Raw genomic sequence first — 12,903 nt, 5'->3', positions numbered from 1 at the left:
CTCTAGATTCTCATGTGAGTTTTTCGAAAGAGAAAAAATTGTTGTTTTCACTTTGTTTTTAGGATTTTACCTGTTTTTTTGGACTCTATAGGTTTTAGCTAATCTACTCCTAATGGAATGGATAATTGTTTTCTTTTTTGGTTGATTTTGTGTCACCTGTAGTGACATCATTGCTTACTTTACACACACACACACACACACACACACACACACACACACACACACACTTATTCTCTCTACTCATAAGTGTAGGTTCACACACATATAAGCACACTTACACATATAAAGGGTGTTCACACCTAACACTTACACATTGGTGACACATAGGGTGGCCATACGAGATGGACATGCACACATATGACTTTGAATCCCAACACTTGTGTGGGTGCGCGCTGGCTCCAAGTCTGCATCATCTCACTAATAATCTCCTTGCTAATGGGGTGTGAAGAGAGAGTTGGACTTGCCTTGATGGAGGAAAGAATAGATCATCCTCTCGGCTTTCAGTCCCTGAAGGGACGAAAGAAGGAAGCTCTAATCATTTCTAATCAAGCATGCATCCATCAATAGAAGCTTGAACGTATGCAAGAGGGTAAAAGGGAGAGAAGAGAGCTCACAAGCCTGGATTTACAAAGAAGAATGTTTAGTTATATTTCTTAATGTCAATATGGCTCATATACAAGAAGTTATGTTCACACTTGTCCGGTCAAGCCAAGCGTGAACAAGAAGCTATGTTCCCACTTGTCCAACCAAGACCAAAAATAGTCCTTGGCCACTATTTTAGCTTCTAAAAGGTGTATATATGATGTCCTAAACTTCCCCATATTTGTTCATTAAGCAGATAGTAAGGCCACCTTACAAGCGGTACCATCTTTCCTTGATCATCATGAAATATTTCTCAAGAGAAGGGACACTTTGACTTTCTTGGATTGAAGTTTTAGAGATTCCTCTCTTTTCGTGGTGTACATTTGGCATTACTTTGGCAACATCCATTTTTCCTTCTGGAGTTTTTCAAGACCCTTTAGATATTGTGGAGTAGATACATGGTGCATCTTGCAAAATTGATCCATCTTCACTTGAGCTCTAAGAATTCTTACATGGCTTTCACATTACTACATTTAATTATCCTTCAGAACCACACACCCACCTTTTTAGGAGATTTTTGTACTCTCGTTGTACACGTATCTTAGAACTTTTTTTTTTTTTTTTGCACATACACATGGGCTCACAGAAATATTGAAAATTAGACACAAGCTTGTAGGGATGTCACATTATACACATCATGTTCTTCTTTTTTCTTTCATTGCCCTTTCACCCACTCCATGTTCTAAGATTTTGACCATCAAGAATCTTGCAATTCATGACCTTAGCATCATATGGTTAGATTTAGAGATAGGGATGCCACTTTCCTATAAATATGGGCAATTGGCTGTACATAAAAAATAAGGTTATGTTACCAAGATTCCCTTGATTCTCTTGGTGTTTTCTTCATTGTCATGATCTATTGGAGCTTCACTAATGTTTGTCCATGGTGTAGGCATGGTACATTTTCATGTACACATGATAGAGAGGCCTAGAGCCTTATATATTAATTTTTGTTATACCTCAGTCCATTGATTGGACATTGAATATATGGGTTTTCCTTTTATTGTGGTCACATAGATTTTTCCCATTTGTTGTAATCCAATGGGGTTATGTATATGGTGACATGTGGCAAATTAGGTGGCTCTTTGGATATGCTTCTACCTATTTATTGCCCATGAGAGTAAGGAAATTTCATTCCTATGCATGATTGAACTATCTTATTTTGGTTCTTGCACCACTTGTGTGATCTCCTTTAGGGTTTCCCTCGTCGTCTCAAATGGAAATCCCACCTTACCTTGAGTGGATGTGCGGAAAATCTTACTTTCTTGAGTGAGTTGAAGCTATATCATAGTGATGGCAAGAGCTAAGGATATATCATGGTGATGGCAAGAGCTAAGGAGAGCATGTATTATATGTGTGAAATCATCATGGAGTAGAGGTTTTGATATTCTTGTTTTCTTTTAGTATGGTAAGGTGTTCAACTCATTGGGATTTTGTTGATTTTTTCATTAAATTGATCTTTATTGGTTGAAAGCTTAGATTACGTTTGATTTATGGAGAATTAAGGGTTGTTTTTTATTAGCCTATTTATTGGTTATCTTCTTCCTCAATAACCAAGTGGGTGTTGCCTCCACACTTGTATAGTTAGCAAGTATCCAATTCAAAATTGGCTAGATTACCTCACCGAGGTGCAGAGATTGGATTTCACGCAGCATTTGAGAGGCTCTAGCCGGAGGATTGCACAGATTGATGCAACCATTCCCAACCACTGGATGACTGGATCTTTCTTAGAGGGTCGTCATCATTCTTGGTTTGGGGTTTTTTCTGGGATAGGTGTTCCTCTTCAGGTTATGGGTCTCCCCTTGCCTAGGGAGGATGATGTACCGATCTTTTTTTCTGTACAGGATGGATGACAGCTGGAGAGATGTGACGTGCAAGACCCTTATTGAGGACCCCTAGATTTGTCCAGTCAGAGTTGTTGGCAGGTTAGGGAAGCATGTCTTTCTTAGAAGGCCGTCATCATTCTTGGTTTGGGGTTTTTTCTGGGACAGGTGTTCCTCTTCAGGTTATGGGTCTCCCCTAGCCGGAGGATTGCACAGATTGATGCAACCATTCCCAACCACTGGATTATTGGATCTTTCTTAGAAGGCCGTCATCATTCTTGGTTTGGGGTTTTTTCTGGGACAGGTGTTCCTCTTCAGGTTATGGATCTCCCCTTGCCTAGGAAGGATGATGTATCGGTCTTTTTTTTTGTACAGGATGGATGACAGCTGGAGAGATGTGACGTGCAAGACCCTTATTGAGGGCCCCTAGATTTGTCCAGTCAGAGTTGTTGGCAAGTTAGGGAAGCATGTCTTTGTTGACCCCCCCCCCCCCCCCCCGGGCCCCCCCCGGGCGGGATGATCACAGATAGTGTTAGCCTTCGGTATGGTGGCTACCCTATCAGACATTTGCATTGGGACCCCGGTGAGTGGGAGTGGAAAGATGCTTGTAACCCTTTGAAAAGCATGCCTTTTTTCAGTTATACGGTACGGAATGCTAGACATCTTATCTTGGGACACATTCAGAGTGTCCCTACTCTTAGACCCCATTGGGAATCTTACAGCATTTTGACTGACATTCAGAGTATTTTGGCAGAGATTGTGGCATTCTTATAGGAAGCCACATATTTCCTCCTTTATTTGGATTTCTCTTCATGGTGGTTTGGCCACCAATCAGTGGAAGTCTGTTATTGGTGCTTGCCCGGCATGCCCTAGATGTGCAGGAGTTTCGGAGTCAATTTAGCATTGTTTATGGGAATGCAGGGAAGCATAGAGGGTTTGGTCTGTGATTGCACCCCTCTTTGCTAGGATTAAGAGGGATGCTATCATTTCTTTTGGTTCTATCATTTGGTTGACACAATCTGGGCCTTAGCTGAGATTCGAGGGGACTGACAAGAGCTTGGCCATTAAGTTGCTCGACAGTGTTGTCTTCAGGATTTGCCACTTTCACACTTTGTCCCTCCGGTACACAGGTTAGACAGCTCTTGGGTGATTATTGCTAGCATCTCAGCCTAGAAATATCTGGAAGGCTAGATGCACCGAGGCCATTGAGGGTACTCTCGTTCTTGTTTCTTAGTGTCTTTGCAAGATTTGGAGTGATATTATTCACACCATTATGGCTACCTGGGCCAAAATTTAGGATCTTCGAGGACTGCAGAGAGGAAGCGCGTCCAGTTTATGAGAGTGGGACATTGGTATCTTTTTCACATCCTCTCATTCGGGACCCTATTGACAGCACAGGGCTCCTGATTGGTTGAGATCTCCACCTTGCTTGGTGTGAAATCTCCATTTTGTAAAATTTTTTCATACTTAATAGAAGGCTCCTTTTTTTTTTGACTACATTAGTTCACGATTTATGTCCATATAATACTCCTACCATGATCATCTCGCAATGAAACTTTATGGTGATAAGCATTTGAGAGCCATAGTATGTACTCTGTTTCTATGGAAGTCCAATCCATGTTTAAAGTCTCTAAAATTATTATTTGCAATGTTACAATAGCTTTGCTTTTCCTTGTCTTTTCAATACTTGACCTCACTTTTCAACTATATGAAGACTCATTAAAGATGAAAAGAGAGACATATCCAAGCCCATAACCCATCTTAATCTCACTATCTAATTATGTGAAGAGCCTATCAAGGTCCACAAGGATTCGAAGTCCCATGAGGGTTGTGATAATATCTCTAATATGTTCATTCATATAAACACGGGATAAACATATCATTTGCATACATTCGATATGATTTTGAAAGCATTCATCCTTCGTTTGTCTAAACATCCTTCGTTTCTCTTTAGACAAAAGCACACCTCTATACATGCACAACACCATATGCGCTTTTTGGTCAACCATTTTTACCGAGTTCATCATTTAAATAGAGGATATACTGCTCAGATGCACTGCCAACTTATTACCTTGGTCTTATAGACCTTTGTACAGTATTATATTTATAAGACAACAATGATAATCGGCCAGCCTCTTCATTTTGATTTCTACACAAGGTTTTGCAGTTATAATCATACCGACCATTTTGTGGTGCCGTGCCTTCTGATGACTTCGAAGTGGATTCGATAGTATGAAAAAACAATAGGGATGGTATGGCTTACCAAGAATGTTTCTTCTATGAGCATGAGGAGGGCAAGTTGGTTTCAATTGCATATGGGATGGATCTAGGTCTCTTAACAACTGATACTTGCGGTAAGCGGGGAAAGTGGGTGGATAAGAGAGAGAGAGAGAGAGAGAGAGAGAGAGAGAGAGAGTTTATGAGACAGGTAATTCATCAATATACAACCATCACGGAATGGCAACTAAATACCATGCAGTAAAGGTGTTGTGTGTGTGAGAGAGAGTGTCTATGGGACAAAGGTAATTCATCAATATACACCATCATGGAATGGCAACTCAATACCATGAAGTAAAGGTAGAGAGAGAGAGAGAAATGAAATGATATATTAACGTCTTCAAAAGGCCAAAATGACCTATGAGACCAAAAAGGTTACAACAATTGGTGGATCTGATACAATGTCTGTGTAAGAAAAGCTAAAAACAACTAAACAACTAACTGAAACTGAAACAACTATGAGGAAAAGTACGGTAATAGGAGCTCCTAATGGATAACATCTGGGAGGAAAACTCTAGCAACAAAGGTAAGCATCATACACATCACTATCCAAAGATGTCTCTCATCGGTCGATGGCGGATATCCTCAATGTCCTCCATGATGAGTACTTTGACTGGACGTCTCCCATGCTGTGCTAGTATGGTCCTGATCCTCTGTTGTAGTCTCCGCCGGTGTCGAGATGGGCCTCTCATCTTGGGGCGCCTGGACTGCCCCAGCTCTATAGCCCGACCAATCAGTGTACCTCTGGTGCGGCTATACTCTGGGGCTAGCTGCAATGCCTGCTGGCTTGACTGCTCAATCTCTGGTCGAAAGAAGTCTGTAATCTGCCTCTGTAGGTGTCTCTCCCTCTCTGATCCCCTCCCTCTCAAGAGACCCTCTCTATGTCTACGCAGCTCTAGCAAGTATAATCCGAGGCATCTCTGATCCTGGTATCTCATGACTCTAGAAAGTGGTCCGAAACCCTCTCTAAATAGGCAGTGAAAACGGCCTCGTATCTCATAATATACTGGACAGTGACATATGTAATGTAACTTTGTCTCTGGCTCCATCTGGCACAACTGACAAATCCTGGCCTCAGCTGCTGGTACTCCTCTGAATCTGCCAGTGAGGATGTGCGCATCTGACCAATAGCACACCGTACCCCATGAGAAAGATGAGTATCCATGTAGCTGGGTCTAATCACAAACCCATCCTCCGTGAGCTGGAGAAGATGATCTCTATAGAAAGCCATCTTCGTACCAAGCTCGTGTGTCGGCTGTATCCATGTCTTCCTAGTGTCCAGCTGAGTCAAGTCCTGCCTGATAAGTCTCGTAATCTCTGCCCGTGTGAGAGAGAGGGAGGGTGCATCCAGGGAGTACTGAAATGGAGGTAGCATGTCCATACTAAAGCCATGCAGTTGGAACCAAGCTGTCATGTGTGCATACCAACATGATCCGTCTCCCTGTGATGCCAACTGTCGTGAAGACTCCAGGGCTAAGCAAGCATATCTGTCTCTAGGGAGAGCCCAAGTGCTATGTATAAAGGAGACTGATCGAGTGAGTGCCTCTACTACCAATGGGGGAGCAGCCATCTCTGCACGGATAATATCATGTGGTACGTAGGCCTTGGCCCTAATCATCCGGGAAATCATAGAAACCAAGGGCCTCTCCATACGTCTCCATCCATCAGTGCTACCAGCTCGGCTGTGGTGATCCACTGAGGGTCCCCATATCTCCACTCCATACAGCATGGCTGAAGTGACCAAAGTGTCAAAGAGCCAGAGCTTTGTTCGAGGTTCCTGAAACTGAACCTGCGAACACATCCTCTCTAGTCTCCCCAATGCTTCATAAGCTCTAGTCAATCTGGTCTCCGCTGCTCTCCTCAAGGAAAATAGTGGGCCACTAAAAACCATACCAAGGTAAGTATATGCATCTGTATACTCCACTGTCTCCTGACCATATGTAAAGGTGGGTACTGACCTCCTAACCCACTGTGCTGTGGTGTTAAACACCATCACGATGATTTTACCAAGGTTAACAGACAATCCACTGTCCTGTGCAAACGTGTGCAATGCATCCAAATGACGCTGCATCCCCTCTGGAGAATCTGAGATCAGCACAATATCATCAGCATACAATAACAGCGGAAACCATGTCCCTGCTAGCTGTGCTGCTCTGTCACCCTCCTGCTCTACATAGTCCGAAACCTCATCCACATACATCCCAAATAAGGTGGGAGAAAGAGGGCAGCCCTGTTTCACCCCAATAGTGGAGTGAACCATCTCAGATATACCCTGAGTAGTATGTACCTACCCCACAACTGTCCTGTATAAAGCCATGATTCCCCAAATCAGCTCTGTGGGCATGCGCATCAGTCTGGCTCTCGGTACTGTGTCAAAAGCTTTGCGGAAATCCACAAAGCAACAATAAATCCTCCTGCCATATAATCCGCCCTCCTCAATAATAGCTCTGAGTGTCAAGATATGGTCAAGAGTGGAGAAACCTCTCCTGAACCCTGCCTGCCCTGATGCACGTATGCCCTCTCTCTCTCTGCCCATCTACTCAACTCCTACTCAAGAATAGATGCATATAATCTAGCCAATGTGTGACCAATCATGATGGTACGATAATTCCCAGGAAGCATGGGATCCCCAATCGTGGACATATTCCAAGTCTCAGGAAAACCCTCACACATGGCTCGGTTAAACATCATAGCAATAAGCTCTGCAAGCATATCTCTGGCATGAATAAAGTGCTCTGCTACCAAACCATCATGATCATATGCTCTCCCAGTCCTCATCCTGTCAATAGCTTTCCTTACCATCTCAGCAGTAAAGAAAGCACATGTCTCTGGGCATGGCTCCGATGGGTCTGGCAGGGGCAGCTGTCCTGGTGCTGTGTACAGGGATGCTGCATACTCACCCCAAATCTCTGTGGAGGTAATGACTGGTGATGGTGAATGCTCATGGAATAGTCTCCATGCCTCGCCTGAGTCCTGACTCATAAATAACTGATACAAATCCCTCTCTAACTGAGCAAGATAAGCCCTCTTCTTCCGTCGCACTAGGTGCCGGAAGGTAATCTATGACTGTCTGTGAAATGTAACACCCATGAGCACCTCTCTCTGTAATCTGATCCTCATCTCTCTGCACTCCTCATCATACCAACTGTTCTGGGGCATGTTCCCATATCGTCTCCGTGTAGGCTGACTATGGGGATATGCCTCTGATGTTGCAGCATGAAGCGTCTCTATCAATATCTGAGTGAGCTCATCTAATGGCCGTCCCGGCTCCTCGGCACATAAGCGTCTGTATATCTCATCCGAGGTGTCAGTCTCCCTCGTAAAGGTATAACGAGTGTGTGTGGAGACCTGCCCCAATGGAGCGGTGCTGAACTGAAATGTGAGAGTGAAGGACAAGATAGCATGATCCACTGCTATTCCAACCGGCCTAGTGCCTACCATAAAATCCTGAAAAGAGGGAATGAGACTGGGCTGAGCCATAACATAGTCCACTGTACTAACACCATGCCGATGTGGAAAGCTAGTGAAACCGCCCGATGTCGGGAATCTCTGTAGGCCATTCACGATGGCCACTCCATGTGCAATCCCCATGTCTATCAAATACCGCCCATACACTGTATGTTCCTTATCCTGCGAGAGTCTAGATAGGCCCATATCCCTAACATCAAGCTCCCTCAACATCCCCTCTGAGGTATTAAAACACTGTCTGGTTATGGGCGGTCCTGGCATTGAAGTCCCCCAAGAGAATGATGAGATATCTGCCCGTCTCTGCCCTCAGTCTAACCCACATGTACCTGGCCTGCTCATCTCTGCGGACTATATGTATCAGTGGCTGTAGCTCCTCTCTAAACAATACTGCCCCTCCTCCTGAGCCCCGTCCTCTATGCTCTGAACGAGTCTCCTGTCTACGAGCTGTCTCCCATCGGTATCCACTAACATGTGGCATGGACTGTCCAAGAGCCTGATGCGTCTCACAATAGAAGATGATGTCCCTCCCAGTGAAACTATCCTCAAAAGCCCCTACATCAAGACGTAGAGATCCATTACAATTCCAAGTAGCAACTTTGAGTGTAGTCCCATAGGTCTCGCGCCGTCATGAAGAGCACCTCTCCATAAACCACTCTACTATCTCTATAGAAGGCCACTTTCCCTTTCTCTCGGGCTGCCCTTATCTCCGGCATAACTTCTTTCATGTGGGCAAGTTGCAAGAGTGTGACGTCATTCAAGAAATATTCCCGTCTTCTTGAGTGTAGGACGTCTCTTCAAGAAGTCCTTCGCTTCCATGGAGGGGAAACGAATGATAAGTGCTCTCTCCTTAGAAGATTCCCCACTACCTTCTCTCTTCTTTCCCACTCTCCATGCCTTTGTGTGCGTGGCTTCAATGCCCATCATAGAGAAGAGCTCCTTGGTTTCCCCTTCCGCATCATCATGGTCTTTTAGAGAGAGAGAGAGAGAGAGAGAGAGTGGCACAAGACTGACAATGACAGACCATCATCAATACACATCTTTCATGCACAATGATAATTTACCTCAATATCACAACAGTAGCTAGAGAATTTAAGGGCTTACTACAAACCTTCAACGTGTTGATTGTAAGGGGGAAAATAACACACACAGTGCTACTAATGTGCGCATGAGTAGTAGTAGATATACCACCTATCTTCTATGGTCATGAGCATCACTCATCAAGATAAATGAGAAATGGTTGTCTGGTTTTCGGCTACTACACCCTTGGACATGGCTTGGAATGGTTGGTGACTATGACCATAATTGCATCATCCATCCTTATTTCAGTGGAGTACGCGTCCTTGGAGAATTTGTGAAGAAAGAATCAAATGGGTCCATGTGGAAGGTATCCTAGGAAATCCTCTATTAGGAAGTGATGTGAAACACACTCTATTCACTCACTCCCAGGACTGTAATGTGTAAGCCAACTGTCACTGCAGGAGTATCTCAGAGAATCACCATAGCACGAGGAATGAGGAGGCATTGTTCCACATCCATCCCCCAGAGGATGACACAGCGTACAGAGGACCCTAGTAATGGTCTGTCATTGTTAGTCTAGTATACAACCATCAAATACAGAGCCTAGTATTAGCAAGAGTAAAATCCCATTACAACAAAGAATATTGCTAGCAAAAAGAATGTTAGGAAGGGCTCTTGCAAGATCTTGTTTTTTTTGCTGGCTTTTGAAATGATGTAAGACAACATGTGAATTATCAATGACAGTACACAAAAATCAAATATACATTAAGAAAACAAGTAGAGATCCTTCAATTACAGCAGTTGATTGCAGCCAAAACAGTGTTGCAAATTGGCATTATCATTTTCAATATTGGTACAATCACATGGAGCTGCTTTTTGCAGGTTTATGCACAACCAGGGAAGTCCAATCAAACTGCCCTTGCAAATAGATGGCCCTCATTGACCATGAGCCGTAACTTTCCAAGTTGCTGCTCATTCCTTGGGCTCCAACTTTTTTAGGAGAGTTTCGTACACAAGAAAAGAAACAGCAGCTGCAGGAACCAGCTTCAAGGTATATGGCAATAACCCTGTCAGGCAGAGCATATCATCAAAAGGGCACATTACAAACATAATAGTGCTAGATAGCATGTAAATTTTCCCTTGAATTGCCCCGCAAGAATATACAGATTTATTATTGATCATCCTTACAATTAGACTGAAGCTTTATGGGATAAAATTAAGAAAGGTCTGATGAGTGGTGATCCCCTAAGGCTTGGGGTGGGATTCCTGTTTGCTACAAAATACTTCACTTCAATAGTTTCTCCTGCATGCACGAGCGTGACTGCTGTTGCCATGTGATTTCCCTGCTTCTTTGGCCCCATAATAATCCATACATTACACAGGAACTCTTGGATTAGGTAACTTACCTACTTATGTAGTTCTGTTATGGCTCAAATTGGTCCAGAGGAATCCACAAAATTGTGCTGGCACAGAGTCGCAGCATGCTCAAAAGTATAAGCATGAACCCCATTGATTGAGTGGTTCTGGGTGGCTGTCTGTTTCATCCCATCTCCTGTGCTGCTTTTGAACCAGAACACCAGTAGCAATCATTTTAAAGATCCATCATACAGTGAGCTGTCCTAGTCATCTTTGTTGAAGTGGTGTAGCCAAAAACTATGGAGCTTTTGCATGGGACTGCAACATTTGGTTTTTAGACTTTGGATTGGAGGTGTAAGACCAAACTTCTGACAAACAAATGTTAGTATTTTCTCCCCTCAAGATAAAATTTCCGTTGACCTCTTATTCATCAATATAAGACTGAAAGCATTAGGCTACTACAGTTGTGTCAGAAGGGGGAATCTTATTCTTTCTGAGACTTGCGTCTTCAATCGCCTGCCCCACTCTCCAAAAGGGCACTCTCAGGACATATGGTAAGGCATCTAATTGTCTTTGCAGGCCTTTGGAAATGATAGAACCATGCAGCTAATCCCTAAGTTTTGGTGACCATTTGATAGGGAAGTTCCCGCTCTCACATTTTGTGATACACCTCCGCGACCTTCTTGTCTGTCAGGTGGCCAAGCTGTGCGTGGTCAGGTGGCCTCCATTAGAGATGGGCTGCCTAGAGTGGACAGCAGCAGTGTCAGGTGGCCAAGCTGTGCATGGTCAGGTGGCCTCCATCAGAGACGAGCTGCCTAGGGTGGACAGCAGCAGCAGGGAAATCCGGAAGGATCAGGTGGTGACCAGGTTTGGAACAGTTTCTGACAAGTTTCCGGCACCCTCGCTTGTCTGACTGCCATTTAGATGAAGCGGCTGGTATGCAATGGTGGCCAATGTTGCATGCTCTATGTGCAAAATATGGCATCCAAGGAGTAGGAGGATCTTTTGAAGGAACAACATGGTTTATGGAGAAGTACAGCCTTCAACCAACAGCTTTCTTCAGAGTTTTCTCCTTGCAGACCCAAGGACCATTACATTGAGCTCATTGTTGATGTAAAGCCTCCTTCATGGGCTTCCTATAGCCTGAGGCCTATCTGTCTATAACTAAAGTGATTAACAAAGAAAAAAAAGCAGCAGAAAATGAAATGAACTTTATGGTTTTGTTGGTCTCATGGTATTTTACCAGCATTTTGTGCAGCATTATGCTCCTTTGGCAGATGCTACCGATGAGGATTGGGTATTTTGTTGGACACTGGTGATGCATGTTTTTGGAAGCTCAAGGTACCAATATCTTCAGCCCCAATACTTTGCATTTCCTATTTGAGAGAACCCTTGACCATCTTCTGTGACGCCAGTGGAGGCAAACTTGGTGCAGTGTCGCAACAACATGGGCATCCAGCTGCCTATCAAAGCAGAAAACTTTAAGGTGCCAAATTGTGATATTCCACCGAAGACCATGAGTTTCTTGCTGTGGTGCATGCCCTCAGCATGTCGGCACTATTCATACAAAGCTGAGTTCTGAATTCGAACTGACCATCAATATCTTCAGTATTTACTCATCCAGTCTCAGCAAGATATGTCCCGCAGGCAGCTTTGGTGGTGGAATCTCATCTCCAAGAGTCTTTCTGAAACGGTTCAGGTGGCAACAACCCTACGGACTTGGAAGAGTGAGACGTAACATCCCCCACAAAGGGGCAAGGACGGGGGTGTTGGGGTCGGGGATGTAGAAGCAGCAGCAATGCACACGCACACACAAACATAGTCATGGAGATGCCGAGAAGTGTGAGGGGGAAGAGAGCACACAACTCGATGTAGATTGCTTGATCATGAAATGTGTACAAAGTACAAAAGATAAGTACACCCTAAAATATGGATATAAGACAGTGTTTACACAGTCGGGGGAAAAAAAACTCCCAAAGAGAGAAAGTGCCCTAGATGAGTTCACATATCACTACCATGACATACAGTCTACAAATCCTCCATGGAGTGATGATGTGAACATGTACAAGAATATGTTTGATCAATCCCCAAAAGGCAATAAGCCCAAAGCTTTCCGCAAAGCTTTGAACTTTTCATGAGAAAGAGCCTTTGTGAAGAAATCTACCATGTTGTCATGTGTAGGTGCATAAACCAAGCTGATCTCTCCTGTAGAGAGTCTCTCCCTGATAATGCACCTAATGTGCTTAGTGCTTTGACTGTCAGTTGACAATGAATATAGTAGTGGAGGACAATTGTCCAACACCCAAATCAGCCATAAGGC

General features: G+C 43.9%; 1 protein-coding gene across 3 annotated transcripts in view; it reads right to left on the bottom strand.

Moving 5' to 3' along the window:
• Window positions 1-9,951: 9,951 nt before the first annotated feature.
• The window catches only part of LOC147632871 (uncharacterized), a 117,804-nt gene continuing 114,852 nt past the window's right edge, over window positions 9,952-12,903 (bottom strand). For 2 of the 3 annotated variants that reach the window (XR_015267241.1, XM_086807775.1), the window contains one exon: window positions 9,952-10,294. Coding sequence is in view for 2 of the 3 variants with exons in the window: in XM_086807775.1 (XP_086663901.1) it covers window positions 10,200-10,294 (95 nt within the window). In the remaining variant the exon portion in view is untranslated. The remainder of the gene's footprint in view (window positions 10,295-12,903) is intronic. The other variant, XM_086807776.1, reaches the window with a different exon arrangement.

The sequence above is a fragment of the Cibotium barometz genome, chromosome 13 (assembly GCF_041138505.1).
Source record: "Cibotium barometz isolate CiBa-2024 chromosome 13, ASM4113850v1, whole genome shotgun sequence".
NCBI lineage: Eukaryota > Viridiplantae > Streptophyta > Polypodiopsida > Cyatheales > Cibotiaceae > Cibotium > Cibotium barometz.
The sequence above is the reverse complement of the archived record's forward strand: the minus strand, read 5'-3'. Positions and strand labels throughout refer to the sequence as shown.